Source organism: Ochotona princeps, chromosome 9 (genome assembly GCF_030435755.1).
Source record: "Ochotona princeps isolate mOchPri1 chromosome 9, mOchPri1.hap1, whole genome shotgun sequence".
Taxonomy (NCBI): Eukaryota; Metazoa; Chordata; class Mammalia; order Lagomorpha; family Ochotonidae; genus Ochotona; species Ochotona princeps.
The window spans coordinates 16,899,187-16,925,328 of record NC_080840.1 but is presented as its reverse complement, the minus strand read 5'-3'; the positions used below and the strand labels follow the sequence as shown (position 1 = coordinate 16,925,328).

Sequence of the window (26,142 nt, the reverse complement as noted above, 5' to 3'; positions counted from 1 at the left end):
CCAAATCCAGGAGGCATCCTTCCTTGAAGCTTCTGTCTCAGCCTGGTGATTTCTCACACAGTCTCCACTGGAGGTGGTGTGAAAATCCAACATCTCTAGGCTCAAGGGCTGGCACAAACTCTGCCAGGAGAAGGACAGTAGCTTTGCTGTGGTTGTGGGAATGAAGAAAGGAACTGAGAGTTAGACTCCTAGAGTTCCTTGTGATTCTGTCATAATGCAGAAAATAACAGAGAGATGCTTCATGGGATTGGCTATCACTGATGTATCTCCTTGGTAGAATAAGAAGAACCTTGGGGCCAGTAATTGGGAGACAGTTCTAACCCTAAACCACTTCAGCACCATATTCTGTTTTCTCAATTATCACTTTAAAGGAATAGAAAAGAAATTTCAGAGTGGATTCAGGAAAATCCATGGACTTCTTCTGATATCACCAGGTGTTTCCTGTGTAAATGGAAGAAATCATAGGTGTGAGTTAATACTCAGGGTTTAAGGAGGACATTAGACAGAGCAGAGACTCCCTGATTGTCCCAGGACTGCTCCAAGCTCTTGCCTGAACGTGTGGCAGCTTTGAAAAATATCTGAGCCCATGGGTGAAACTTTTGACACCCAAGAGCCCTAACTCCTAGACTGAATGCATGAGGCTTACCCGGATGCTGTGTTTTGCAGCTTTCTAGTCTTGTCCTCAGGCTAGAAAGGCATCTTGTTGGATGACAGCAGGTTGCATGGTACCCAAAGCACGGATTCCTCCATGTCTTTTTATCATTATTTTACTGTATTTCAGAGAATTGTGCTAAGGGCAATTCAGATTTTAAAATATTAATTCCACAGTTGTCCAACGCAGAGTTTAAAAATATGTATTCATAGTTATGATCATTGATAGTTTTTTATTCAGTAGAGTTCACAGGAGTATTTTAATAGTAAGTTGTATTTTTATGCACATTAAACATGATTCTTAACTAAAAGTGGTTATATTAACTTTGGAAAAAACAGTATAATTCACAAAAGCATAATTTACTATGGAGTTACTTGATATACACCACACATACTAAGAATTTTAGAGGCAAATCAGCTGCTGATGGCTGTTTTCAAAACTTTCCAAAGTATCTGTGTTTTGTGTTTTGTTTCTATCATAGATACACAAAAGCAAGAATCCACTGTGGGTGGAGGGACAACCAGGCACTGTTTCTATGGACTTCAGCCTGATTCAGAATATAAAATCAGCATTTACACGAAGCTCCAAGAGCTTGAGGGACCTGGCGTGAGCATAATGGAAAAAACACGTAAGTCAAGGGTATCCCATCCTGATCGGCCTCTCCACAGGCAAATTGTTTCATCAGCCTCCTGTTTCAATTTAAATATATTATTCCATGCAGAGGAATATGACTTGATTCTACACAGGAAGATATGTAATACACGTTTTTCTTCCCTTATTCACCCCCAGAGTTCATTGCATGTGGCTCACTGATGTCATCAACGACTTAGTTTTTACCACCCTCTATGTATGTTTCCAAGGGGTTATATGAGTGTGTGATGACAGAAGACTTGAAATAATGACTTCTATTGTGACCCCATATCCATAAGGAACATTTGTGTTTTGCGGAGTGTGAAATGGAATTGAAGGACTGGGTCCTGCCAGTAAAGCAATGGCATGTTACCCCAGCCATGAGGGTGGGAATGGGGCCAAGATGTTCCAACTGACCGACCCGAGAGTTGCTGCCAGCTTAAGAGGCTCTTGTGCTTTTGTTCCAGCTTGGCTGCAGATCTGATACACCCTAGGGAAAGGCAAAGTGTAAGATGGAAACAGAGCACTTTTTCACATGTTCTAAAGTGCAGGGAGGATGTTAACTTCTTGGAATGACTTTTAATTAAGGATTCCTGATCTGGAGGAGACACATGTCGAATGATTTGAATTGTGGTGAATCTTTGGGACCTAGTGTATTGTACTCAGTATCTGGAACTTGTTATCTTTGAGGACTTGTGACTCAGTTGTATATGGGTAATGGTCTTCTCTGGCTATCTCTTTTACCATGTATGTGGCTCTTAGAAACAGCTACCTGAGAGCCTTGCGGTGGCATTCGGAGCAAGTCCCTCTGCCTGTGGGTGCTGACCTCCTTATGGGCACTGGTTCCTGTCCCACCTGCTTCACTTCTGATCCAGATCCCTGCTCAGGACCTGACAGATTTTAGCCTCTTTGGCACATGCAGGGAAAAAAATCAACATAGGACTTTCAAAAACACAATGAGACAATAGTAATTTTTTTGTAATATGAAGACTTCAAGAGCATGAAAGTCAACACTTTATGTATACTTCTGAAGTGTATTTTACATATTTTGAAATTTAAATACCATCTCACAAATACAATCCAATAATTTTTATATAATTTAAAAAGTAAGTATGTAATGATTACTATAATCCAATTTTCAAATGTTTCCATCATCTCAAAGATAACTTTAGCACTTCTTCAGTCATTTTTGTTTCCTCATTTTCTGCCCAAGGTAATATACTTTATTTTATCATATACTTGCATTTTCTGGGCATTGAATAAACAAGGAAATAAGTTGGGCTAACACTGTAGCATAGTTAAGCCTGCACTGCCATATCAGCATTCCATATGTGTACAGGTAGAAGATTACCCTAGTGCTTAAGCCTGTGAACCCATGCAGGAGACCAAGAATAAGTTCCTAGCTGTTGGCTTTGGTCTGGCTCAGCACTGTTACTGCAGCCATGTGGGGAATGTACAAGCAGGTGGAACATATCACTCTCTCCCTCTGTCTGCCTGTCTTTCTCACTCACCTACAAATAAATAGCAATGCATTATAAATATTAAAATGAAAATTCAATATGTAATCTTTTATATTTGTTAGATGCCTATCCATACTATAGATAGTATCAGTGATTTGCTTATTTTTATTGCTGATTAGAATTCCAATTTGTATATATATCATATAATGATGAAGTGATATAGGGGCCTGGTTATACAAGATCTATTAGAGTGAAGCAGGTTTTATTGGAGCTCTTATTCTTCTCTTTAGCAATGTAGTCCTGGGAAATTAAATGTCTCTGAGCATCTTTTTATTTCTAACTAATTGTAAATATCTGCCATTTTACCTCCAGTAATAACAGAAAAGATCCAATGAAAAAAATTTGTTATTAAGGAGGTTTTCTTCAAGTTGAATTTTATTGAATAGATATTCTTGTCATCACCTTTATTATCTTAGAAATCACAAGCTGATGGAGCTAGGTCTCACGATTAGCTATGTTTGCTCTGATTCATACTTTTTAATTTCAACTTCTAGTGTTTTTTTGAAAATTCAAACTATTTTGCAATACAGAGCCCACCTGTCTTCATAGTGCCAAACTATTAGAGCAAATTAACTGTTGTGCACAAGCTTTCAGGTTTGCTATTTTGCTTAAGTCCTTTGATTATATGACCTGTGAAAACATTCAGGTTTACAATTCCTGGTATACTACAAATTCCCCTAATCTTACCCCCATAACTATCGATTGCAAACCTAGGTTAATTCCAATTTGGATAGCTCTGATGTAAATGTTTCCCTTATGTTGGAAACATCTGTCTTCTGCCCATTGACTCTATTCCAACCTTCTGAAGTAACGCAGAGCAAGAATGTTTTTACTTGTGTGTCACAGCCCCTCACACAGCTGAAGATGGAGACCATCTGTATGCCACGCAACAGATAAAAACATGTGTCAACCATTCATGGTGATTCTTTGCACCCAAAAGATTGGTCCAGAGGATCTGCCCAAACTTCATTTCTCTGCCATAACCACACACTGAAGATTCATTGACCAAACTGTAGATATGCCTCAATTGTCCGCATTAAAAAACATGCACATTTATAAAGAACTACTACTTGCACATATTTTAAAACAAATAAAATCTCAGTTTAGAAGAAAGTTTTATTGCTTGTATTTCTCAGATTTTTACTTTTGAACCTTTTTAGCTTCAAAGGATTATCTGCATAAGTAATAGTGACATAGATGTAAAACATAACTGTATTAAGTGCTTTTGTCTTTTTTCTCTTTATTCATTTTTCCTTTCTGGAAATATGTATTTCTACCACCCTGGTTTCCTTCAAGAAATTCTAATTTTGTGTGTGTGTGTGTGTTTGTATTCTATATTTTACAAATGAGCTCATGTTATGATATTCTCCTATTTTGAATAAGAATTAGCTGCTTTTCCTAGCACTGTTAATATTGTTACTGCACTTTTTAAAAGATAAATTATTTTATTCAAATGATTTTATTTTCGGTTTTAGAGTTGGAACAGATCTTAAAATTCCCTTCATCTAAACTTCTTACCAACAAGAAGATTCCCTCAGTAATATTCTGGACACACAATCAGGCTGGCTAAGTGGTGCTTGCTGTCTGTTGAGGTTGGACACTCCTCTTGTGAATGGTTCTGATTAGCAGAAGGATTTCCAGTATATTAAACTTGGAGTATGAGTAGAAATTTCTCAGTTTGTAATTGAATCTTTAGTATCAAATAACAACAATTAGTGAACACATAAAAATATTTTTACCTAGTAACACCATGATTTCCAGTAGCCAAACTGTGCAGACACCTCTACAATATGTAGACATCTCAACCCTCATCACTCAGGTTGAAAATATTTAAGCAAATTTATCCTGATGATGTTTACATTTGGCCTTCAGAACTGCAAGACTTCTAAGACATCTTCCAGATACGGTGCAAGCAGACTAGAAAGTGAATCAGAGTCTACTGGTAGCCAACATTCCTTTGGGAGACATGCTGGGAAGAGGGGAAATGCCATTGAGCAAGGATTGATGGTCAACCTTGATTAGGCAGAATGAGAATGAAGTCAATTGTATGTATAAAAGCAGCCAGACACTAAATTTGAAACGGGTTGACAGGATTCCTGCCTTAAATCAGTATCAAAACCACTTTGTACTTGACAGTTTGATTGCATTCACTCCTGCTGAATAAACTGAATCGTGGCAAAATGGCATTTCAGCTCTTTAGTCTGAGGATGGATGGAGTTGGCTTCCATGGGCTGTGGTTGAATTATAGTCATCATTAAATTCTCAAAGCGGAACATTATCAAAATCATTGACTCCGCTGAAAGTTACTTCCTCAGAGATGAGGTGGTAATTGATGTCATTTCTTTCCTTTGCAGAATCCCTTCCAACTGAGCCACCAACATTTCCTCCAACAATTCCACCAGCGAAAGAAGGTAAAAATAATCATATAGTAATAATGTGATTCCAGCTTTGTGGCTTCTGCTGCTTTCTCTGGGCTTTTAATTGAGCATTACTAATAAGTGATTATTGTGCTAATTATAGTCTGGTATCACTGATGCTTGCCAAGCCATAAAGTGATCATTTGAAAGAATTAACCACAGAAAATGAATTTTGTATGCATACAGTTGCTTTTAAAATGTAATGGATTAGTATTGACAGTATCAGAGTACTAAGTTCACCAAGAGAGAATAGTTGCATAATTGGATGAAAATCCAGTTTATAATTCAGCAATCAAGAGTAATGGTTTTCCAGTATCCCTTTGAAATGCCCCTTCCATTTGTTCTTTCTGTCATCACAATAGTTTCTTACAACTTTTTTTTATCCAAGCTGTGAGAGTAACTTTTAAAATGCCTCCCAACAAAGTAGTTTGTTCTTTCTTGTTCTGTGAATGGACATTTATTAGTGCTACAATTCATTTTCAGCGTTCTTCCATGAGTCATGGTTACTACTCTCTGCTTATTTTCAATTTTACAAGAGAATTGGGTACTTTCCTATTTGATTACTAAAGAGAGTGAACAAGAGATTGTGCTGTGGTGGCACAGAAATGAAAATAGTTAAGGCTGTCAAAGGCAAATGGCTTATAAAGGAGGAGGAATTTAAGCTACATTTTGAGGAATGGGTTTTAGAGATAAACAAGGAGATGAAAAATACTCATAAAGTAATCCAAGTGTACAATGTGGGAACTCTAGATATTTCAGTATGGCACATATCCTAATCTTCGTTAGCATAGAGTTGTAAATTGATTTATAATCCAGAATCAGGAGTTAGGACATGGCATGGGAAGAGAAATGCGTATCATGGTAGTGAGATCTGGAATGGAAAGGCTGAACTGGGGAGAGCATGTATATATTGCTTCCTACATCCATGGATGTAAGTGAATGTACGCCGTGTCATTTGTACAGGAGCTGTAGTCAGCAGAGTCAGAGTGACTTGTTAGAGAAGCAGAGACAATGAGACAGTGTAAACTTTCTGCTGCTGTGGCATGCCGAGTGTTCTGTAGTCAACCGATGTTGGCAGTTTTCTCCAGACTGTGTTGTGTGACGACAAAGTTGTACAACTGAAGATTCTCCAGGCACATTCTACGCTGCCCAGCATATTTTTTAATTATGTTCACACTACCTAGAATGCCAAACTCTTCTTTCATATTAATATCCAGCCATCTGTATTCTAAGAATTTGGTTTTTCTCAATATTGACACTGAAAACAATCTGAATTGATGAATTTATGAGAATGTTCAGTGGTCAGAATATTTTTATAGCTGAACTTGAATACCGTTCTCTAGACATTCGTGAATTCTCTTGGGCCTCCTAGGTGATTTGGAAAGGCCTATGTGAATAAATATTAGCAAAGCAAAAAAATGTAGATTCTGAAATTTTCTTTGTGGTGGTTTATAAAGTGGAGCCTTTGCAACTTGAACGCACTATTCATTTTGTACTTTCTTTTCCCTGAGTTTATTTAATTTAAAATCTTATAAATCTTATTACAGTAATGCTGAATGTTTACTAAATGTTAAACTAAAAAGTAGGGAAAATTTAAGGAAGAAAATTAAAAACCAAGCTTTGTGTGCAAGAGGTAATTTTTTCATGCATATTGATGTATTCCTTCTTTTCTGTGGTCTACCCTGCAATGTTTTAATTTTGAGTGCATTGGTAAATGATTTCACTCTTTCTGAAGCTGAAGCCTAATTTTACTCAATCATTCCTTGGAAATAGAGGACTTCATTTTTTTTTAATGAACTTCAAATTAGCAAATTCTGTGATTCCTTTTAGTTTTAAATTCAAACTACAAGTTTGTAAAATTGTGTAAATTGCAGAACTCAAGAAAATAACCTAAACAGGTCCTTAAAATCCCGCAGTTTGCGCTGTGTTTTAGTTGGAGATGGTGTGTTTCATATTATAAACAGCTAGTACGAGAGCAAAATTGTTTTTAATAAGATAAACACCGTGAGAGTGTGTGTGTGTGTGTGTGAGTGTGTGGAAGAAAAGACGAAGGCGTGTTATAGAATCTTTGTGTGCAACTAGCCTAAGATGGAACAATTCAGATTATTGAAGACTAAATTGTTTGTGTCTTCATGAAAACAGTGATTTGCACTAATGAGGGGAGGGAGAGGTACAGATAATCTGAGACAGCCCATGATAGTGAAAATGGACTTTTAAAAAAATGCTTTCGATAGAGTAGGCCGATTGCATTTTTCTCTGTTAGTGCCTACTAAGAGCTTCGCTGGCTAGCATGAGTATACATTTACTGACATGTACCAATGGGTGCAGCAGAAAGGAATAGACAATGTTTGAGCAAGTGTAGAATTAAAATTTGCCTGAGGCCTCAGCCCAAATGCATATCAAATTATAGATTAATCTATTTCTGTTGTTTTACTTGTCTTCCTTCTCAGGGAAGGTCTGTGAAATTAACTGGCTGACTGAGAAGACAGAGGACAGGGTGTGCAGTGTGGCAACTTGGCTGTTCTTCATTTAGTAGGCAGCAGACAGGCTTTGTTCTTGCTGTCGTCTCTAAATTCTTTAGTTCCACTGTCTCCCATTCCCTCATTTTCGTTTTTTTTTATTAATTATTTTGCATTATGTGACAGTTTCATAGGCTCTGGGAATCCCCCCAACCCTCCCCCTCCCCTCCCCCCTGGTGGATTCCTCCACCTTGATGCAGTATTACAGTTCAAATTCAATCAAGATTCTTTCCTTGCAAACATATACCAAGCATAGAGTCCAGCTACTTATTGTCCAGATGGGTTGAACAGTTTCTTTTTTTTAAATTTATTTATTATTTTTAGTTCATTAATTACATTGTATTATATAACACAGTTTCATAGGTACTTGGATTCTCCCCACCCCTCCCCAAACCCTCCCACCATGGTGGATTCCTCCACCTTGTTGCATAACCACAGTTCAAGTTCAGTTGAGGTTCCCCCATTGCAAGCATATACCAAACATAGAGTCCAGCATCTTATTGTCCAGTCAAGTTCAACGGCTTCTTAGGTATACCCTCTCTGTTCTGAAGACAGAGCCAGCAGAGTATCATCCCGATCAATTAAAAGCTCCAACATACCATCAGCAAAAATTTACATCATTATGGAATTAATTGACATAGTAATGAGTAACCAATATGGCAAAAGTAAATGCAAGTTCTTAACCACCTTCTGTGAAGGTGGTTTCTTGGGGAGACCATTTCTGGTCCGAAGTTAGAGCTGGTAGAATATCCTCCCAGTCAATTAAGAGTCCCAATATAACATCAACAGCAATTTGCAATATTATGGAATTGACATGGTTTTGAGTAACCAGTATGTTTAAAAAAAAAAAAAAGCAAGTCCTAACCACAACCTATGATTAGCTCATTTTCACTCTTTGGGGCTGGAATTAATGCACTTTTTGCCGTGTACTTTCCCATGCCTGATAGAAGCATTTTAGTCCTATACAGGAACCTGGAGTGTGGAAGGGAAATGTTAGTGTAGAAGCATGGAGAGCAAGAGTTTGCAATAAACAGCTTCATACCTTTCTTTCGAAAGACAGCCTTAGTTACAGAGGAAAAACATGATCTGTTTTATTGATGCAGTAACTACTCTATTTCCCCTTTTCTCCAATTTAAAGTTTATTCTTCGTCTTCCAGTATGCAAAGCTGCCAAGGCAGACCTGGTGTTTATGGTGGATGGGTCCTGGAGCATCGGAGATGATAATTTCAATAAGATCATCAACTTTCTCTATAGCACAGTAGGAGCATTGGACAAAATTGGGGCAGATGGAACTCAGGCAAGTCGAGTAGAGCAACCATTAATTCATTCTTATGCAGTTAAACCTTATTTCTTCAGCTCTTATTATGGCTCCTTCTCAGGAGATATGATAAAGAATAATAATGATTGGATTCAATTCTGAATGCAGGATGGATAAAAGCCTACCCTTGGAAGTACTTCACTGAGTACGGATTAAATGAAGTTAGACAGCTGCTTATCATCTGTCAAATGAGGTGGTTGAAGTCCCATATGCCTTAGAGATTTAAATATGTGTGTGTGTATAAAAATATATATATATGTGTGTGTATATATGTGTGTTTAAATATATTTAAGTATATTTAAACATGCATTTTATATGGAGGTCTAGTATATGTATTATATACATGTGTAACACATATACTACATGTATTTCTTAAGAGAGACTTAATGGAAAAAATCCTAGTTGTTTTCAAATTTGATAAGTAACTTGTGAGGAAATTTAACCCATGGGAATGCAGAATGTATCAAGGAAGAAATTAAATCGCAGGTGATTTTGTGGTGTAGTTTTCCTCTGACCCAGCAGAAGTCTGCAAATGTAGAAATGATTCCATTTATCTTTCTAGGTCGCAATGGTTCAGTTCACTGATGACCCCAGAACCGAATTTAAACTAAATGCTTATCAAACGAAAGAGACTCTTCTTGATGCAATCAAGCGTATCTCATATAAAGGGGGAAACACAAAAACAGGTGAGATTAAAAAAAAAAAAACAGCTTGAGTCCCGAGTAATGACTGCTATTAACTACTGACATGATGTTTTAGATGCAGATGTTTTTAAAAGAAGATTCTTTAAGAATTGTTTCTTAAAGACAAAAACAGGTAGTAGGGAGGGTATGGTGGAAATGAAATTGAACTGTTGCCTTTCTTCATTTCAGGAAAAGCAATTAAGCATGTTCGAGATACCCTGTTCAGCACAGAATCTGGTACAAGAAGAGGAATCCCAAAGGTTATTGTGGTTATAACTGATGGAAGATCACAAGATGATGTGAACAAAATCTCCAAAGAGATGCAAGAAGATGGTAAGTTTTATGTTTACAAACAATAGTAATTACTAATAACGCTGTTGTTTCCTGAACACCAACTTGCAGGCTGCATTGGCACTTCTTAATGTTTCTAAATTTTTAAATTTTAAATGAACAATGTAATTTTTTTAAAACCTCTGTTTATCAATGTGTAATTACTTTGCTTTATCAGAGAAAATTTATCATCCTCTCTCACACCCTTATTATATACAGGATGCCTGATGTTAAGGATCACCATCAATTAATTGCAAAACTTAATATAAGCGACCAGGGAAAGGAACTCACTGTAGAACCTGTAAAATAGGGATTCCCACAGGCCTCTTGTGAGACTGTGATATGCCTGGGCCTGGCACTGTAGCCTAGTGGCCAAAATCCTTGCCTTACATGCCTGGGATCCCAAATGGGCGCTGGTTCATATCATGGCTGCTCCACTTCCCTTCCCGCTCTCTGCTTGTGATGTGGGAAAGCAGCGGAGGACAGCCCAGAGCCTTGGGACCCTGTACTCCTATGAGAGAACCCGAGGAGGCTCAAGGCTCCTGGCTTTGGATTGGTTTGACACTGACTGTTGCAGCTGCTTGGGGAGTGAACCAGCAGACAGATCTTCCTCTCTGTTTCTCCTTCAGTCTGTAAATCTGACTTTCCAATAAAAATAAATAAATCTTAAAAAAATATACACCCGGGAAATAGTCATTTAATATTTATTTGCCAAGTGTTGAAGGCTGACTTAACTGAGGTTGCCAGGTCAATTAACTTCTTCATTTCTGTTTCTGAAAACTAAAAATAACCGCACAAACATAAAAACTGAGATGTGAAATACTGCTCAGCAATGAAAGTGATGAGATCTTTTGCAACAAAATGGTTGCAACTGGAAACCATTATGCTTACAGGAATCAGCCAATCTCAAAGAGACTTCTGTTTTCTCTGAATTGTGGCTACTGATACAGAACACACAAAAAAGTGCAGGGATAAGACAGTTCTTTTGGGGTAGAATTGTGATTTTTTTAGCCTGTGTTGATACTACAGTGGATATGTGTTCTTGTAGTCTTTTTACTTTTTGAACATTATGATTAATCCAAATTAACTCTGTGACTATAAACAGAATTAAAATGATGACCGTGCAAACATTGCGAAGAGAGGAAAGGGAGAGAGAAGCATTGGGGCAGGGAGCAGGGAGGGGGAAGAGTGGTTGTCGTCAGCTGCACATATGGAATACGTAAAATCTGTTACTTTTATAATAAAAATTTTAAAATGTACGTAAAAACACAATTGATTTAAAATGTCAAAAGAAGATAAAAGTGCAAACTGCTTGAAATATGCATGGATTTACAGTAAATGTTAGATAAAAACTGAGGTACACTTAGTTTCTCCATCTCAATGAAAATATGCAAACAGTAGAAATGCTATTTACAAAGGAACTGCTTGGGCTCGAGCAGTGTTTGGGTCATTGGCCTTTTTGAGTGTTTTTAAAATGGAAAATTTCTTTGAGGAATGATAGCATAGTTATCACATAATGAACTGAGTGTGTATAGAATTTTAATGAACTGTAAAGAATGAATTATACACCCCCACAAGCCTTCCTAAATAAACACTTTTCAGCATTTGAACCTGTCTGATAATGCAATATTTGTATTTTGTGTGATTTAAAGTAATCAGAAATGTCTTCCTCTTCTGCCACAGGCTACAACATTTTTGCCATTGGTGTGGCTGATGCAGATTACTCGGAGCTGGTTAGCATTGGCAGCAAGCCCAGTGCGCGCCATGTCTTCTTTGTGGACGACTTTGATGCCTTTAAGAAAATTGAAGATGAATTAATTACTTTTGTCTGCGAAACTGCATCAGCAAGTTAGTTCTTTGGAATTTGCATTTAATCCTGTTGTGTAAAGGCTTAAACTCACCACTGGTGAAATGAGGCTGATGTTCATCTGAGAAAGAAATATTGACTTCCTGAGCTGTTTATGAAGCAGACATGAAGTTTTATAACGTTGAACATTGGGAGTAAACCTGCTGTCCGCCTCGCTTAGTTTTAAGTTGATAGAGACTTTCTCTAATCAGAGGAGAGGATACGTTTACAGGCAACTGGGCTTAAACATGGAGGCAAATGTTTTCAGAAATGTATTGGGAAATGAATTAGGGTGTGTTGTCTTTTGGAAGGTGCTGTCAGTGACAGCCACTGACATTGATAGGCCACAGAAGGGAGAGCAAAGCTGTCGCGTGTTGTCTTTAGCAAGGGACTACTTTAGAGCATTTTCATATTTATGAAACCACGGAAAGCCACATCAGATGTGCAGTCCCTCCACAAGACCTCCAGAAAGTCTGTTAGTTTCCTTCTCACAGGATGAGAATATGCTTGGAAAGTATTTGAATTAGCCATGTCCCTTGTTTGTTGTGTTTTCCAGCCTGCCCACTGTTGCACAAGGATGGCATTGATCTTGCAGGTACGCACCATCTCAATGTTTCCAAGTAAAAATATATTACATAGCTCCAATGTGAGGTCCATGTTTCTACTTTTATTTTTGTTTTTAAATTCTTTCTAGAAAAAAGTCTTGGAATGTAAAACCCTGAAGTGTCAGTTTATTGTTGTCTCGCTTTTCTCTTTCAGGATTTAAGATGATGGAAATGTTTGGTTTGGTTGAAAAGGATTTTTCATTGGTGGAAGGGGTTTCTATGGAGCCTGGTACCTTCAATGTGTATCCTTGTTACCATCTCCATAAAGATGCCCTGGTTTCCCAGCCAACCAAGTAGGTTGTGTTGTAAGATGTTAAAGTTATCATTTGCTCATTGAATCTCAGAATGAAAATGGTCACAATTAAAAATACGCTGTAATGACTCCTGGTGGAATTTCCATGGTGTTTAGTGCAGAGGTTTATGTAATTGTATTTTAAAAATGCTAGATGTACACGTAGCATTAGCAGAATTGTAACATTATTAATTAGAGAAAACATATAAATGTAATTTATATTTATACAACACTACAACACATCAGATGCTGTTCTAAATGGTTCTGTATGTCAGTCACTCAAGCCTTAAACAACTGTGTGCATTGGTTGTTATCTCAGTTTTAGGAAGGGTTAAACTGGAGCACAAAGAACTAGGTTTGTATTAGATCGTCCAGTCTGGCCAGGCCCTGGACCTTTTCACACTAGTGCCACAATTCAGTTGACTACCCTAGAGAAGTCACAGCAACCCTAGAGAGTCAAAGAGCAGTGTCAAATTTATGTGAAGGTCACATTAGTTAGCCACATTGCAGCTAGTCCACAGGGCAGAGGGGTCTCCATGGGGTGGTTTTCTGTGACTGAGTAGATTTCTAAGGGCCTAGAGGTCCTGCTGTAGGGGTCATCCCTCAGACCTCAGGTATGCTAGCCTCCCAATCAACACTTGCTTTTGTCTACTGTGAAGACTTCTTTACTTGAAAGGTAGAGTGCAAATGAATAGAGACACAGAGAGATTTTCTGTCCTTTGATTCACTCCCCCAATGGCTGGGACTGGTCCAGGATAAAATAGGAACCTAGAGTTCATCCAGGTCCACCATGTGAATGGCACAGCCCCAAGAATTTGACCCATCATCCATTCCTTTCACAAGTGTATTGGCAGGAAGCTAGAATGGAACCAGAGCTGCTGGCACTCAAATTAGCACTCCAAAATGGGATGATGGTATCATAAGCTGTGGTGGCTCAACACCACAATGCTGTCTCCCCACATTCAAAAAATGTTTTTATATTAAAATGCCATTGGTATTTCATGGGAAGTGTTTTCAGGGTGTTTGTATTATGATGTATTGTGACACAGAAAAATGGGAGATACTATTAGAAATTTAATTTCAACTTTTCAATTTATCAAACAATGTTTTTTCTATATTCAGAAATTTTATTTATGGAAGATTAGCCTATTTTCAAAATTCTTCTGTGTGTATTATGAGGAATAAGTTCAGCTTTTCTATTAATTTCTTTAGGTTTTGTTTTACTGTAGCCACTATTGCATATCAAATAATTTATGTAAGACTTGTTTATATAAGACTGTTTTAGTAAAATAAAGGAGTTTAATTTTTTTGATCAGTTAATAATGAAATGTCTTATGCATATCACCAAGTTATGAAGATAATATATGCCAGACCTTCATTTACACTATTCCTTTTATTTCATTAGATCTTTAATTTGATTTAATAAACTTATTTAGATAAAGAAAACATACCTCATGTATGTTATGCATATAGTTTTAAAACTGACATATAATGAAATTTCCCACCTCTTCCTCTTTTCTTATTTTTCACTTAAATTTAGTGTTGGTATACTTTCAATTTAATCACAAAAATCAATCCTCCACTAAATAAACAGCCCAACAAGTGAATGTTAATGGATATCTAGGTTGATTTCATATTTTGGCTATTGTGAATTGAGTTGCTATATACATGGGGGTACAGATAATACTTTAATATGCTGATTTCATATCCCAGTAATGGGATGGCTGTGTCTCATAGGTTGATATTCAGATTTCTGAGGGATAGGCATACTGTCTTCCACAATGATTGCACTCGTTTATATTCCCATCAACATCATATTTAGATGCTTTTTTTCTAATAATTAAAATATTTCTTCTTGTAGGTATAGCTCCCTTTTCTTTAAAAATGTGTATTCATATTACAAAATACATGTGTAGTTTTAGAACAACCCCTAGTCCAGTGCTCCCTTGTAGCAGGTCTTTTTCATACTATCTTGTGATGGCTATGAAAATGGGTATCTTAAAATATCACCTGGAACCCTAGCCTAAAGTAAGGATTGCTAACATCTCGCCTTCTGGTATCACTGAAACACTCATCCAGTCCGTCATACTGTTCACCTTGGTTAATGCGGCCATCAGTTCCCAGGTCTTACCTTCCTTGACATGTCTTCATCACTTGGGATCGGCAGATCACTTCTGGATTCACTCCCTCACCGGGTCCTAGGACATGCTGTTTGTTGACTTTCTCCCTGTGTTGACTGTTCATTTTCAGGGTTGGTCTCTTGCTCTTTGCTCTGCTTGCTTTCTCTGTATTCATATCATATTGATCTTTGTGGCATCATAATGTCAACCACTATCTGTTTTCCAAAGATTCCTAAATGTTTATTTCTTGCACAGGCTTATTTCTTCAAGTCTGGACCCACATATCCGGTTTCTTCCTAGGCTTTTCTACGTGGTGTCCAGGGGGCAATTGAAAGCCTATAAGTATTCAACATTTAATCTCTGGTCCTCTCTCTAGCTTTACTTACAATCTTTTCCATACTAATCAATGGCAACACTTTTTACTTTCTCAGGCAAACACCCTGACTTCTCTTTCTGCCTTGTCCCATGTCCAATCTACGAAGAAATCCTCTCCTCTGTACCATCTCATGGCCTCCACTGCCATTACTACCATTGGCCCTACCACCATTGCTTCCTTATCTTGTTGTTGTAGCAGCTTCCTCGTTAGCCATTCTGCTTCAGCCGTTACCCTCTTCTAGTCTATTCTACAAGCAGCAGCAGCACTCAGAATGATTTTTACATCAGATGATGTCATGCCAGAATCTGTTAGTGATTCTCCACTTCTCTTACAGTCAAGACAAAGATCCTGAAAGGCTCATGGAGTGCTTTACAGAATGGTTATAGTTACACATTAGTTATTACATTAAAACTATTGATAAATGTCCAACAAGAAGTATTGTATCCAACCAGAAAAGGCTGTGCAGCCATTAAATATCATGTTCTTCAAGTACCTAAGAAAGCAATTATATATTAAATAATGCTAAGAAAATCTAGGTCAAAGGCAAGCACTTAACAAAGCCTGGGAGAAAATGTACGCTATACCAACAACATCAATCTAATTGAGATTAAGGTGGTTTTCTTTTCTGATTTTTTTCCTGAATGTTGAATAACTAAAGTTTATTGTTTTATTATCAGAGAAATTAATTCTGAGCAAGGACACAGTGAGACATGATTTTCTTGATATTTTCAGGTATTTGCACCCAGAAGGCCTACCCTCTGACTACACAATCAGTTTTCTCTTCCGGATTCTTCCTGACACACCACAGGAGCCCTTTGCTCTTTGGGAAATTTTAAATAAAAACTCTGATCCGTTAGTTGGGATCATTTTAGATAGTAAGTATATTTATTTATATAATGTTTGCACTGGAAAGTATGTATGTGTGATATGGCATCTCAAGTGTCATGTGTGTTGCAGAGGAACTCACTAATCTTGTACAATGTGTAAGCACTACATTTCTTTCAAGACTGCAGAAGTACAGAGAGGGAGAGACCAACAGGGAGGTCTTCCATCTACAGGTTCATGCCTCAAATGGGCTGGAGCTGAGCCAGGTCTCCCACGTCGATGCAGAGGCCAGTGTCCTTGAGCTGCCCTCTGATGCTTTCTTAGGCATGTTAGCAGAGCGCCAAGTCAGAAAGAGAACAGTCGGGACTCAGACTGCCATCCATAGGTGATGCTGGTGTTAGCGTTTTATCTGCTGTGCCACTAAACTGTCCCTACACAATTAATTAAATAGCTGATTCATTTGTTCACTAATCCATAGAACATTATTCCTTTAGTTCCATAATTGGGCTGTGCAATACAGCGGTAAGCAACATGAAGAAAGAATGTTTACAGAGGAAGAGCAAAGATGATCGATAGGAGTGTAAGGGAATGGTACCAACAGATATGACATCTAGCAGATGCCTGTTTCCTATTCCAGAGATGTCAGGTTGTTAACAGGATATCAGGAAGAATTCTGGGATACATTTGGAAATAGTGTGTGTGTGTGTGTGTGATCTCTAAGCCACGATTCTGGGTAGAATCATCAAAAATGTGAGTCTAGCAAGAGATGAAACCTAAAGCCAGGGAAGCCTCAGTCTTTGGAGTTTGGAATGTTGAGGAAGAACTTATGAAGGAAGCATCTCAAAATTAGGCTCTTAGATATTGCACATGATGGTCTCTTAAGAAGACCATCAAGTTTTCAGTTGCCATTATTTAGTCTTTTGAATTTATTTCAGTTTAGCATTCCAGTGAAGCTATATTTCAAAATTGAAACACTATTGCTAGCTGCCTACTCCAAATATTTGGATAAGGCAAGTGCTTTAAACCTATTTCCAAAGGAGTATTTGCAAGGGGACTTTTCAATATATGGGAATCAGTCATCAACTAAATAGGATATTGTAAACATGTTTAGTGTTTAATTCAAAACTAGGAGAAAACTGATGATTAAGAAGACATAAGTCATTAACTCAATATATACGTACATATATATATATATATATATATATAACTCAATAATATATATATATATATATATGTTTTCACTTTTGATTGATACTGACTAGTTCCTGGGACTGGTTTTGTGACATAGCAAGTGAAGCTGCTGCGTGCAGTACCAGCAAGCATCTCGTGTGGGTGCTAGTTTGTATCCCAGCTGCTCCACTTTTGATCCAGCTCCCTGAAAAATGAGCTTGGCAAAAGAATGGGAGATGGCCCCTGCATCCATGCAGGAACTCAGATGAAGTTCTTGGTTCCTGGCTTGCATCTGCCCATCTTTGATCTTTGTGGCCATCTGGAGAATGAACCATCAGATGGAAAGTTTTCTCTCTTTGCCTCTGCTTCTCTGCATCTCTCTGTGTCTCTGTCTCTCTGTGTTCCTTACCTCCTCTAGCTGTTTTACATAAATCAATAGATCTTGAAAATTAACTTGTTTCTTTTGAATACAAAGTAAAGAATTGTATCATAGGAATAAGGTACTGAGGAAAATGTTTCTGTTTATTCAAAATAAAATGTTCCTTATAAGAAATTAGGCCCAAGAATGCTGTGTTCATCATAGATGACATATTTTAGGTGATTAAAGTTGCCTGCCTTGGGACAGTTAATCATTGCAGTGAGTTAATAAGGCAAACAGCCTGATTTCAATTTCTTAAGACTTGATCAACTTTATTTCCCCTTGTCTGAACTTCCAGTTTTTATGGGTCTTGCCAAGAGAGTAATGAAAATAAAGTGTGTGTTGGGGTTCTTGTCACCATCACATGCATGCAGTTAAATTAGATAATGCAGCCATTGAAAGGCCTGAAAGAACTCAGATCAGGGATCGCTTCATTGTCTATCTCTGTTAAACACAACCAGCCAGTGGGTGCATTAGTTTAGCCTAGGGATAAAATTTAGGGGGACAACAATCACCCACTGATTTTCCATTCTTCGTAAAATGTTTTTACTTTTCTTTGACTAGATGGTGGGAAAACTCTAACTTACTTCAACTATGACTACACTGGAGATTTTCAAACAGTTACTTTTGAAGGACCTGAAATTAAGAAAATTTTCTATGGAAGCTTTCATAAGGTTAGTAATGTCTTGTGTATGTATATAATTTATTTATTGCTGTGAAAAGCCCAATAGAGTTTAAATTCAAATTTCAGTGGCAATAAGAATTACTATTTGGAGGGCCCAGCGTGGTAATCTAGGGGCTAAAGTCCTCAATTTGCGTGCACCAGAATCACATATGGGTGCCGCTTCCTACCCCAGCAGCCCCACTTCCCATCCAACTCCCTGCTTGTGGCCGGGGAAAGCAGTTGAGGATGGCCCAAAGCTTTGGGACTCTGCACCTACATGGGAGACCTGGAAGAGTCTCCAGGCTCCTGGCTTCAGATCGGCTCAGCTCCATCCATTGTGGCCGCTTGGGGAGTGAATCATCGGATGGAAGATCTTCCTCTCTGTCTCTCCTCCTCTCTGTACATCTGACTTTCTAATAAAAATAAATAAATCTTTAAAAAGAAATCTTTCCCATTAAAAAAGAATTACTATTTGGAGAAAAATATAAACAAGATAATGTAATTTTTAAAAGAAGAATTGCTATAGTTGGAACTTCTTAAAAATTCCCAGAGATTCTAATTGGGTAGTTCTGAGTCACACTTCTGAAATGTATTTTTATAGCAGACACCCAAGGAGATTTTGGTAGAGGTAGTTCAGGTTCTCCTTTGGAGCAACAATGTAAGGGAAGATGGTGGGATTGTGTGTTCCCGCATGGATTGTTGCTCATTTATTCCGTCATGTGTCTACCTAAATATCTGAAATCAGTCAAATCTTGTTCAAAGGTGAAGAGACATAGAACTGATTTTATAGTTTTATAAAATAAATAGACAACCTATCAATGCTAGCCTGTAAGTTATCCTGGGGAAAACAGCTAAGTCTAACCTGGCTTGTTTTAATTTCAGTAACTTAGCACTACAGCAGATCTCCACACTGGAACACTGATTTCTCAGGGAACACTTTGTGGGGTAGATGTGTTTCCTTTGTAGGTAGTTACAAAATGCAGCACCCAGTCTCCAGGATGGGCGACGCGTTGCCCGGTGGTTCTGAAGGAACTTGCTCCTGAATTAGGCTTTCCTTGCCCTAGAGGGAAAATGTGGCATCATAGTCTTAGGACCTAGAACATGATCAGATCTGAGTGATACACCTTAGGTATACTCTGTTTGAATACTGTAACTGCAGAGCACTTCAGTATTTAACAAAAATTCCATTAGAAAACTTTATTCCCCTATTTTTTTAGACCGTACTAGCAGAGGTAAAGATATCTGAAAAACTGTTCATGACTCAACATGGTCTTATTGGCAGCTGTTGCACTTACTAGCATTGACTTAACAAGTCTGTCTTGGCATGATTCTTTTCTTAGTTATGCAGAGTCTGTTGTAAAATAATCATGAAAAATTACAGGGGAGATGAAAAGTACTTGAAATTTCACAAGTGTTAAAAGAAGCACTGTCATCTTTTTGTATGATTCAGTCTTGAGCTTGTAATTCTCATTTTAGAGAATACCATGAGTCTTTGGTGAACATTAAGTTTCTCTTCCTAAAAGAGAAGCTTATGTCCTAGAAGAACTGAAAAAGTTAGCAAAGAAAAATAAGGACCACTCCCATGAGAGACTTGGGAGAAGCTCCTGGCTGCTGGTTTCCCCATGCCTCAGGTTCAGGCACTGTGGTTATCTAAGGAATGAACCAGCAGATGAAACACACACACACACACACACACACACACACACACACACACACACTCTTTCTGCAACTGTCCTTTCAAATAAGTAACATAAATATTTTTTAAAACTGTAATACCTCCAAGGTGTTATGCTATGTGAAGAGATTTTCCTTGGTTAACAAAGCTAAAAAAATCAGAAGAGGAAAAAAAATTCTTAGCATGGAATAAACTCCTTTAAGGTTGATCTCCTAATGGAAAAACCAATGCAAGTGTAATTTGTAAACACAAATTCATAGACTTATCAACTCATTGATTTTTAATTGGCTCTAGCTTTGTATGTGGGTGTGAAGTGTGGCTCAGTCTCTTCAGAAGCAATGATTAATTATATGAAGGGGCCTTTAAGAACAACTGAACGAAGATCTTTGAAAACTATAATGTGTGTTTTTGTAAAGCACAACATATTTTGTTTTGCTTTATTGTGTTTAAAATGTGTGAATAAATTCCACATGGGGACAGTTTTTAAAGCATGATTTCATAACAGGCAGCTTCCAAAGTTCTGGGATTTATAATAATAAAAAGTGTCCCAAGGCTCAAAGACACAAAAAAGTCAAATCTTACTCTTCATAATAAAGAAGTTAATCAGAAGCAAGGAATGTGGTAGAATTTTCTCCAGCACTACTTCTCTACTTAGCTCTTCTGTGAGGGAGACCTGATTTGATTTATTTTATTGTGATATAACTTAAATTATTAAGAAAATTTTATAGAAATCTATATGTTTCCATCTCATGCAACAATGAAACAAAAATATTGAATAAAGCTAGCAAGAATGAATTATAACTATTTCAATATGAAAACCCGCCAGCCAGTGCTTCTAATGTGAAAACAATGTTAGCTGCTATGACTTAAAGCCTTGACTTGTATTGCCCATTACTTCGTGTGTGTGCGTGCATGGAAGACTACCTAAGAAAGCATTTGTAACTTCGTCTACCTTTCACTTCAAGTGAAATCATATACCTATTAGTTTTACTCCTTTTTGAATTCACTAGCCTGCCCCAAGGAAGTAGTTCTCATGAAGCAAATTCCATCAAAATTAAGATATACTTGTAATTGCTACACTGTTGTGGCACAACTTGGGTACAATGTATTTATTTGGTCCATTTATAATATTCTTTCCTCTGACGGTAACATAAATGTATCACCAATTTTATAAGTTCATAGAAGGAATATATAGACTCCTGATAATATGACCATGGCTTTCCAGATTCTTGAAATGTTAGTGAAAATTACATCATACACTGATTCAAAGGACTTTAATTATTTGGTCTTAAATCACCAGACAACATTCTTGCTTTACCCTGATTCCTACTTATCTCTCTGCATCCTAAATTAAGAAATCTCTTTGATTCGTGGTTTGACAACTAATCTAAGGCTGCACCTTGCATGACTTTTGGTATCAAAGTATTTTTAAATTTGAATAAATTTGTGCTTATTTTAAGGTGTATTTAGAAAACCCATAACTAGCATGGCAAGCCAATGATTAAAAAGATGTTACTATTTTAGGGGATGGCTAGATTAGCATGAATCCCTACAAAGCAGTCTTGAAGAAAATTATTGTGGCTGGTACTGTGGCATAGCATGTTAAGCCACAGCATGTAGCACCAAGATCCAATATGTGCACCACTTCAAGTCCTGGATGCTCTATTTCCAATCAAGATTCCTGTCAGTGTGCCAGGAAAGAAGCAGAAAAATGAGCCAAGTGTTTGGGCCCTGCAAGCATGTGGAAAATCTGGATGAAGCTGTTGGCTTCAGAATGGCTAGCTCCAGCTGTTGCAGCCATTTGGGGAGCAAATCAGTATGTAGATCTGTCTCTTTCTCCCTCCGCTTCTTTCTGTCTCACCCTCTCCCTCTGTAACTTTCAAGTACAACATTAAACACAAGTAAACTATTAAATAAAAATAGGGTGGTCCTTCAGTGAGGGACTATCATGCAGGTGGCACAAGTCAAAATTTTCCTCCCTAAAATATATGGTGACAAACTACCCTTCTCCTTTGTATTTTTAGTGATGACTAAGTTATATAAATTTAGTTGATGTTTCTTTCTGATTGCTACATGTTGAAACTTCTTATTATTATTCAGCTTCATGTTGTTGTCAGCAAGACTTTGGCCAAAGTGGTTATTGACTGCAAAGAAGTGGGTGAAAAGGCAATAAACGTGTCGGCCAACGTCACAGCAGACGGTGTGGAGGTGCTTGGGAGAATGGTTAGATCAAGAGGACCAAATGGAAACTCTGCATCAGTAAGTGGACAGACAAGCTCTGTGATTCTGATGGAATGTATTTTAAGCTACTTTCCAGGGAAATGTTTGTTAGAGGAATGGCTAAGTGGCTGGTGCCCAGATTTATAAGCAGACAATTGATAATATCTAAAACATGTACCTGCAAAGCTCTTAGCAGTAGGATTCTACTGTATTAAAAAAGAGAATGCTTCAGGAATTGCACTGTTTTATATTCTAAATACATTTTTATGTGTTGATACGAAGTGGACAAATTTCACTTGTGCAGCACAATCCTGATTTAAGAGCTTACTGATACTTCCGCACCCATACTCTCCCTAGTTTTGATTTTTAATAGTGAAATGTTCATTAGATGCTTTTGTTAGTGGGAATTAAACTTTATTAATACAGTTAATCAATATTTTATACAAGCAAACACAAATCCACACAATACTTGTGACTGTCTTATTTAGTAAGTTGACACACAACTACAGTTTGGAAGACCTCAACATTTTCCTACTGGGTTGTTTGCTATGACTAATGTGACGTTCACCTTTTAAAAGTTAACACTTATTGAAGTGACAAATCTTTGTAAGATACTCTGTTTTTGTTTTTTTTTTCATTTTAAAACATGGAATTTAAGTCTAGGAGACTTCCCATGGGCTAATAAATGAATTCTTCACCCACTAAAAAAGAATAGTGTATATACAGTATTTTTTAACACCATGCTTTCACAGCTAATTAATTTCATTTTCTAATTTGAGTCATTCTATAATTAGTAGCCTTTTATTCTTGTTGATAATTGTGATTATTCTCTGCATTTTTATGGAACAAGCTCTGTTCCATAAATCAAGTTGATTATGAATCAGTGTTTCAGTCTTCAGCTTTCAAAGATTTGTAGAACTAGCTGGCTGTATGGGACCTCAAAAAGATCCGGTGGTTTTCAAAATCCATTTATGCTGCAGATCACTTTGTGTAAATGAAATCTGATATTGTTTCAAGTGAATAAATAATGTTAAAATGAACCCATGCTGATTAAATGGAAAAAAAAGTATTGAAATGGTAGGTGTTCCTACCTTCCAATAATCCCTTCAAGGAGCACGACTCTAATCCTACTACTCCAGGAACATCCACTCCCTTTATTCACTAATACAGAGTCCTAGAGAGTAAGTGTGACTTTTGCGTTATGTGTCTTTGTGGTAGCAATAGAACTCATGTGTTTATTTTTTGACAACTCGTATTGTGGAAGGCACCCAAACTGGAATCCAGGAAAAGGGACTGTTCTATGCAGCAGTGGATTTTGAAATAAAATTAAAAAAACAATTAAAATAAAATTTAAAAGCACCTAGGTATGTAGGAAATGATTGATGCATTCACACTTTGATAGGCAGATAAGTTAGTTTGATGCTTAGCTTTGAAGTGGCTTTGAAAGTTCTTTTATTCCTAATTTGCCAGGAAGAACTATGTATTAGGTGTTTGAAAACAGAATATGAAGTAAGTGCACGTTTCTAGGTGTATTAGATTCTGGACGCAGATCACTTAGTAGTCATTATATATACATTTTTTTAAATATACATATAAAATCTCTGACACCTAGCAGGGATTCAATTATGAACGTTTACTATTATAGGAAGTCAATAATACCTTCCACAAACTATTTAACCTTTTATAGGCTTTCAACATTTGATTACAGCTAGTCACACGTTATTTTCTTATACTTTCATATATCCACATTTCACCCTTTTAGCCACAGAATAAATTATCCAGAAATACAAGCCATTGTCATATTCTTCACTGGAATCCACTGCTACAATGCTATACCACAATGTCCAATAAATTCCCGTGTCCAGAGTGAGTTCTTTAAGTTCGTTTAGCATTACTGAGAATAAGAAAATCTCTTGTGGAAGAAACACTGGGCAGAAATTAAATAGAACACTGTCCATTTTAATTGTGTCATGTCTTTTCTTAAAACTTTGTTGTATTTAATGTGTAATACTGTCAATAATCCAATAATGTGTATCATATATTCTTTTAACCGTAGTTAGTTTACATTTTATAGCTATAATTTGTATAATGATTATAATTATATTTAAAATTATATACCATAGTCACCAAATATGTGACCAGTTAAGTGTCAAAGCATTATTTTCTGTAAGCAAAGGTGCCTGCAGGTTTCAGGCATAGTGATGGTCACGCCTTTTTCTTTTTTTTTTCTATTCATTTATTCATTAATTACATTGTATTACATGAAACAATTTCATAGGTACTGGGATTCTCCCCCCTTCACCCCAGACCCCTCCCCTATGGTGAGTTCCTTCACCTTGATGCCATGCCTTTTTCTTAACCATGAAGGGAAAGCAGTTAAACAGAGCAGCCACTGTAGTGACTTCCAACCAGTAGTTGACAAAGGGCAGTTTATAAAAGTTAGTTATTAAAGAAGTCTTTGTAATGTGGGAGGGGGGAAAAAGTCATAGCTTTTGTTAGAAATTCAAATGTCTACAAAGGATTACTGTATAGATTTTTCAGTCTACCCACTTACTGAAGAATTTGATTATGTTAAAATGGATGATGTTAAGTTAGATCTCAAGAATGTGGTTGAAAATTCAGATGTGGGGTATTACCTGATTCTTTCTTTAGTTTTTAGTTTGAAAATCACAGAATATATATATATGTGTGTGTGTGTGTGTATCTGTGTGTATATCATATGTGTATATATATTTATGTGTATAGAATTATATGCCTATACCTGTACTCAAATGCCCAGCAACAAGGGATGTGTGATTTTCTATTATTCCAGAAGGAGTAATTATCATCTGAGAGAGATTAGTAGCTTATAGCTCAACATTACCTGCCAAATTCCACAGTGGAATTTCCAGATGGTGGAAGATTCTAAAGTTCCAGTATGTAGAGAAAATACATACTTTTTAAACAGTAGTTGAATGGAAGAAAGATTAATGGATATAAGGACACAGTAACTACTGTATTGAAATTATTCACAATCTTAATAAAAATAACTTGTGTTCAGCAGTGGAAGATTTTATAGGTAGTGAAAGTTCTCTGTGAGACTAAATTCATAAGCAGATGTAACAGCCGTGACAACACACGTGGAAAGAAGCTTAAGCTCTGTGCTCTGTCTTTTCAAACTTTTTCCTAGTAAGAAGTTTCCTCATCTGTTTTGATGACTGAAAAATGATTGTAGAAAACTGTTCAACTTTTGACATAGGTTCATGTCTTACCGTATTTCTTCTTCCAATCTAACCTCAAGTAGTTATATAATTGGCCTTTATTTAGCTCTCTGCTGCTCAAAAAGAAGAGTACAAGTTTTGCTGTGGGGTGGCTTATAATCTTAGTCATTCAATTAAAGCGTTTGCATAGAACTCAACAGCTAGTCAATGATCCCACAAAATAAGTTATCAAAGCATCTGTGATAGTACATTTTCACAGGGACTGTATCTTTTAATCCTTAAAATTAAAATGGTAAATAACCTACTTTCATAATTTTAATCCAGAAAAGATGATGTATCATCCTCTCTGTGAATGCAGAAACTGAGACATGAAGTTAGGGAGGATTCTGCTTTCAGAAAGTCAGGGTAGTGAGAAGAGAGACCAAACCTGACTTCTGCCTCTAAATGCAGCACTTTGTTGCCTTGGGTCGGTTTCTGAGTTTCATAGACTGCAATCTGTAATGGCCACCTACTCTGTTCATTGCTCCTTGAATTACAGCCCCAAAGTGCAACAGGTCGACAGTGATAAACTTTGACCTAATTACTATCCTCATGGTTTCCTTTAAATTCAGCAAATTGACAAAGAACAAATGAAAATGCTCATGTTCAATATCTTGGTTACT

At 37.0% G+C, this 26,142-nt stretch overlaps 1 protein-coding gene across 1 annotated transcript in view; it reads left to right on the top strand.

The window, feature by feature from the left end:
- The window catches only part of COL14A1 (collagen type XIV alpha 1 chain), a 195,953-nt gene that overhangs the window by 109,116 nt on the left and 60,695 nt on the right, over positions 1-26,142 (top strand). The window contains exons 24-34 of the mRNA XM_004580703.4: positions 1,134-1,280; positions 5,157-5,213; positions 8,896-9,035; positions 9,619-9,742; positions 9,929-10,072; positions 11,753-11,917; positions 12,472-12,510; positions 12,675-12,813; positions 16,041-16,183; positions 18,286-18,395; positions 22,161-22,319. Coding sequence (XP_004580760.2) covers positions 1,134-1,280; positions 5,157-5,213; positions 8,896-9,035; positions 9,619-9,742; positions 9,929-10,072; positions 11,753-11,917; positions 12,472-12,510; positions 12,675-12,813; positions 16,041-16,183; positions 18,286-18,395; positions 22,161-22,319 — 1,367 coding nt within the window. The remainder of the gene's footprint in view (positions 1-1,133; positions 1,281-5,156; positions 5,214-8,895; positions 9,036-9,618; positions 9,743-9,928; positions 10,073-11,752; positions 11,918-12,471; positions 12,511-12,674; positions 12,814-16,040; positions 16,184-18,285; positions 18,396-22,160; positions 22,320-26,142) is intronic.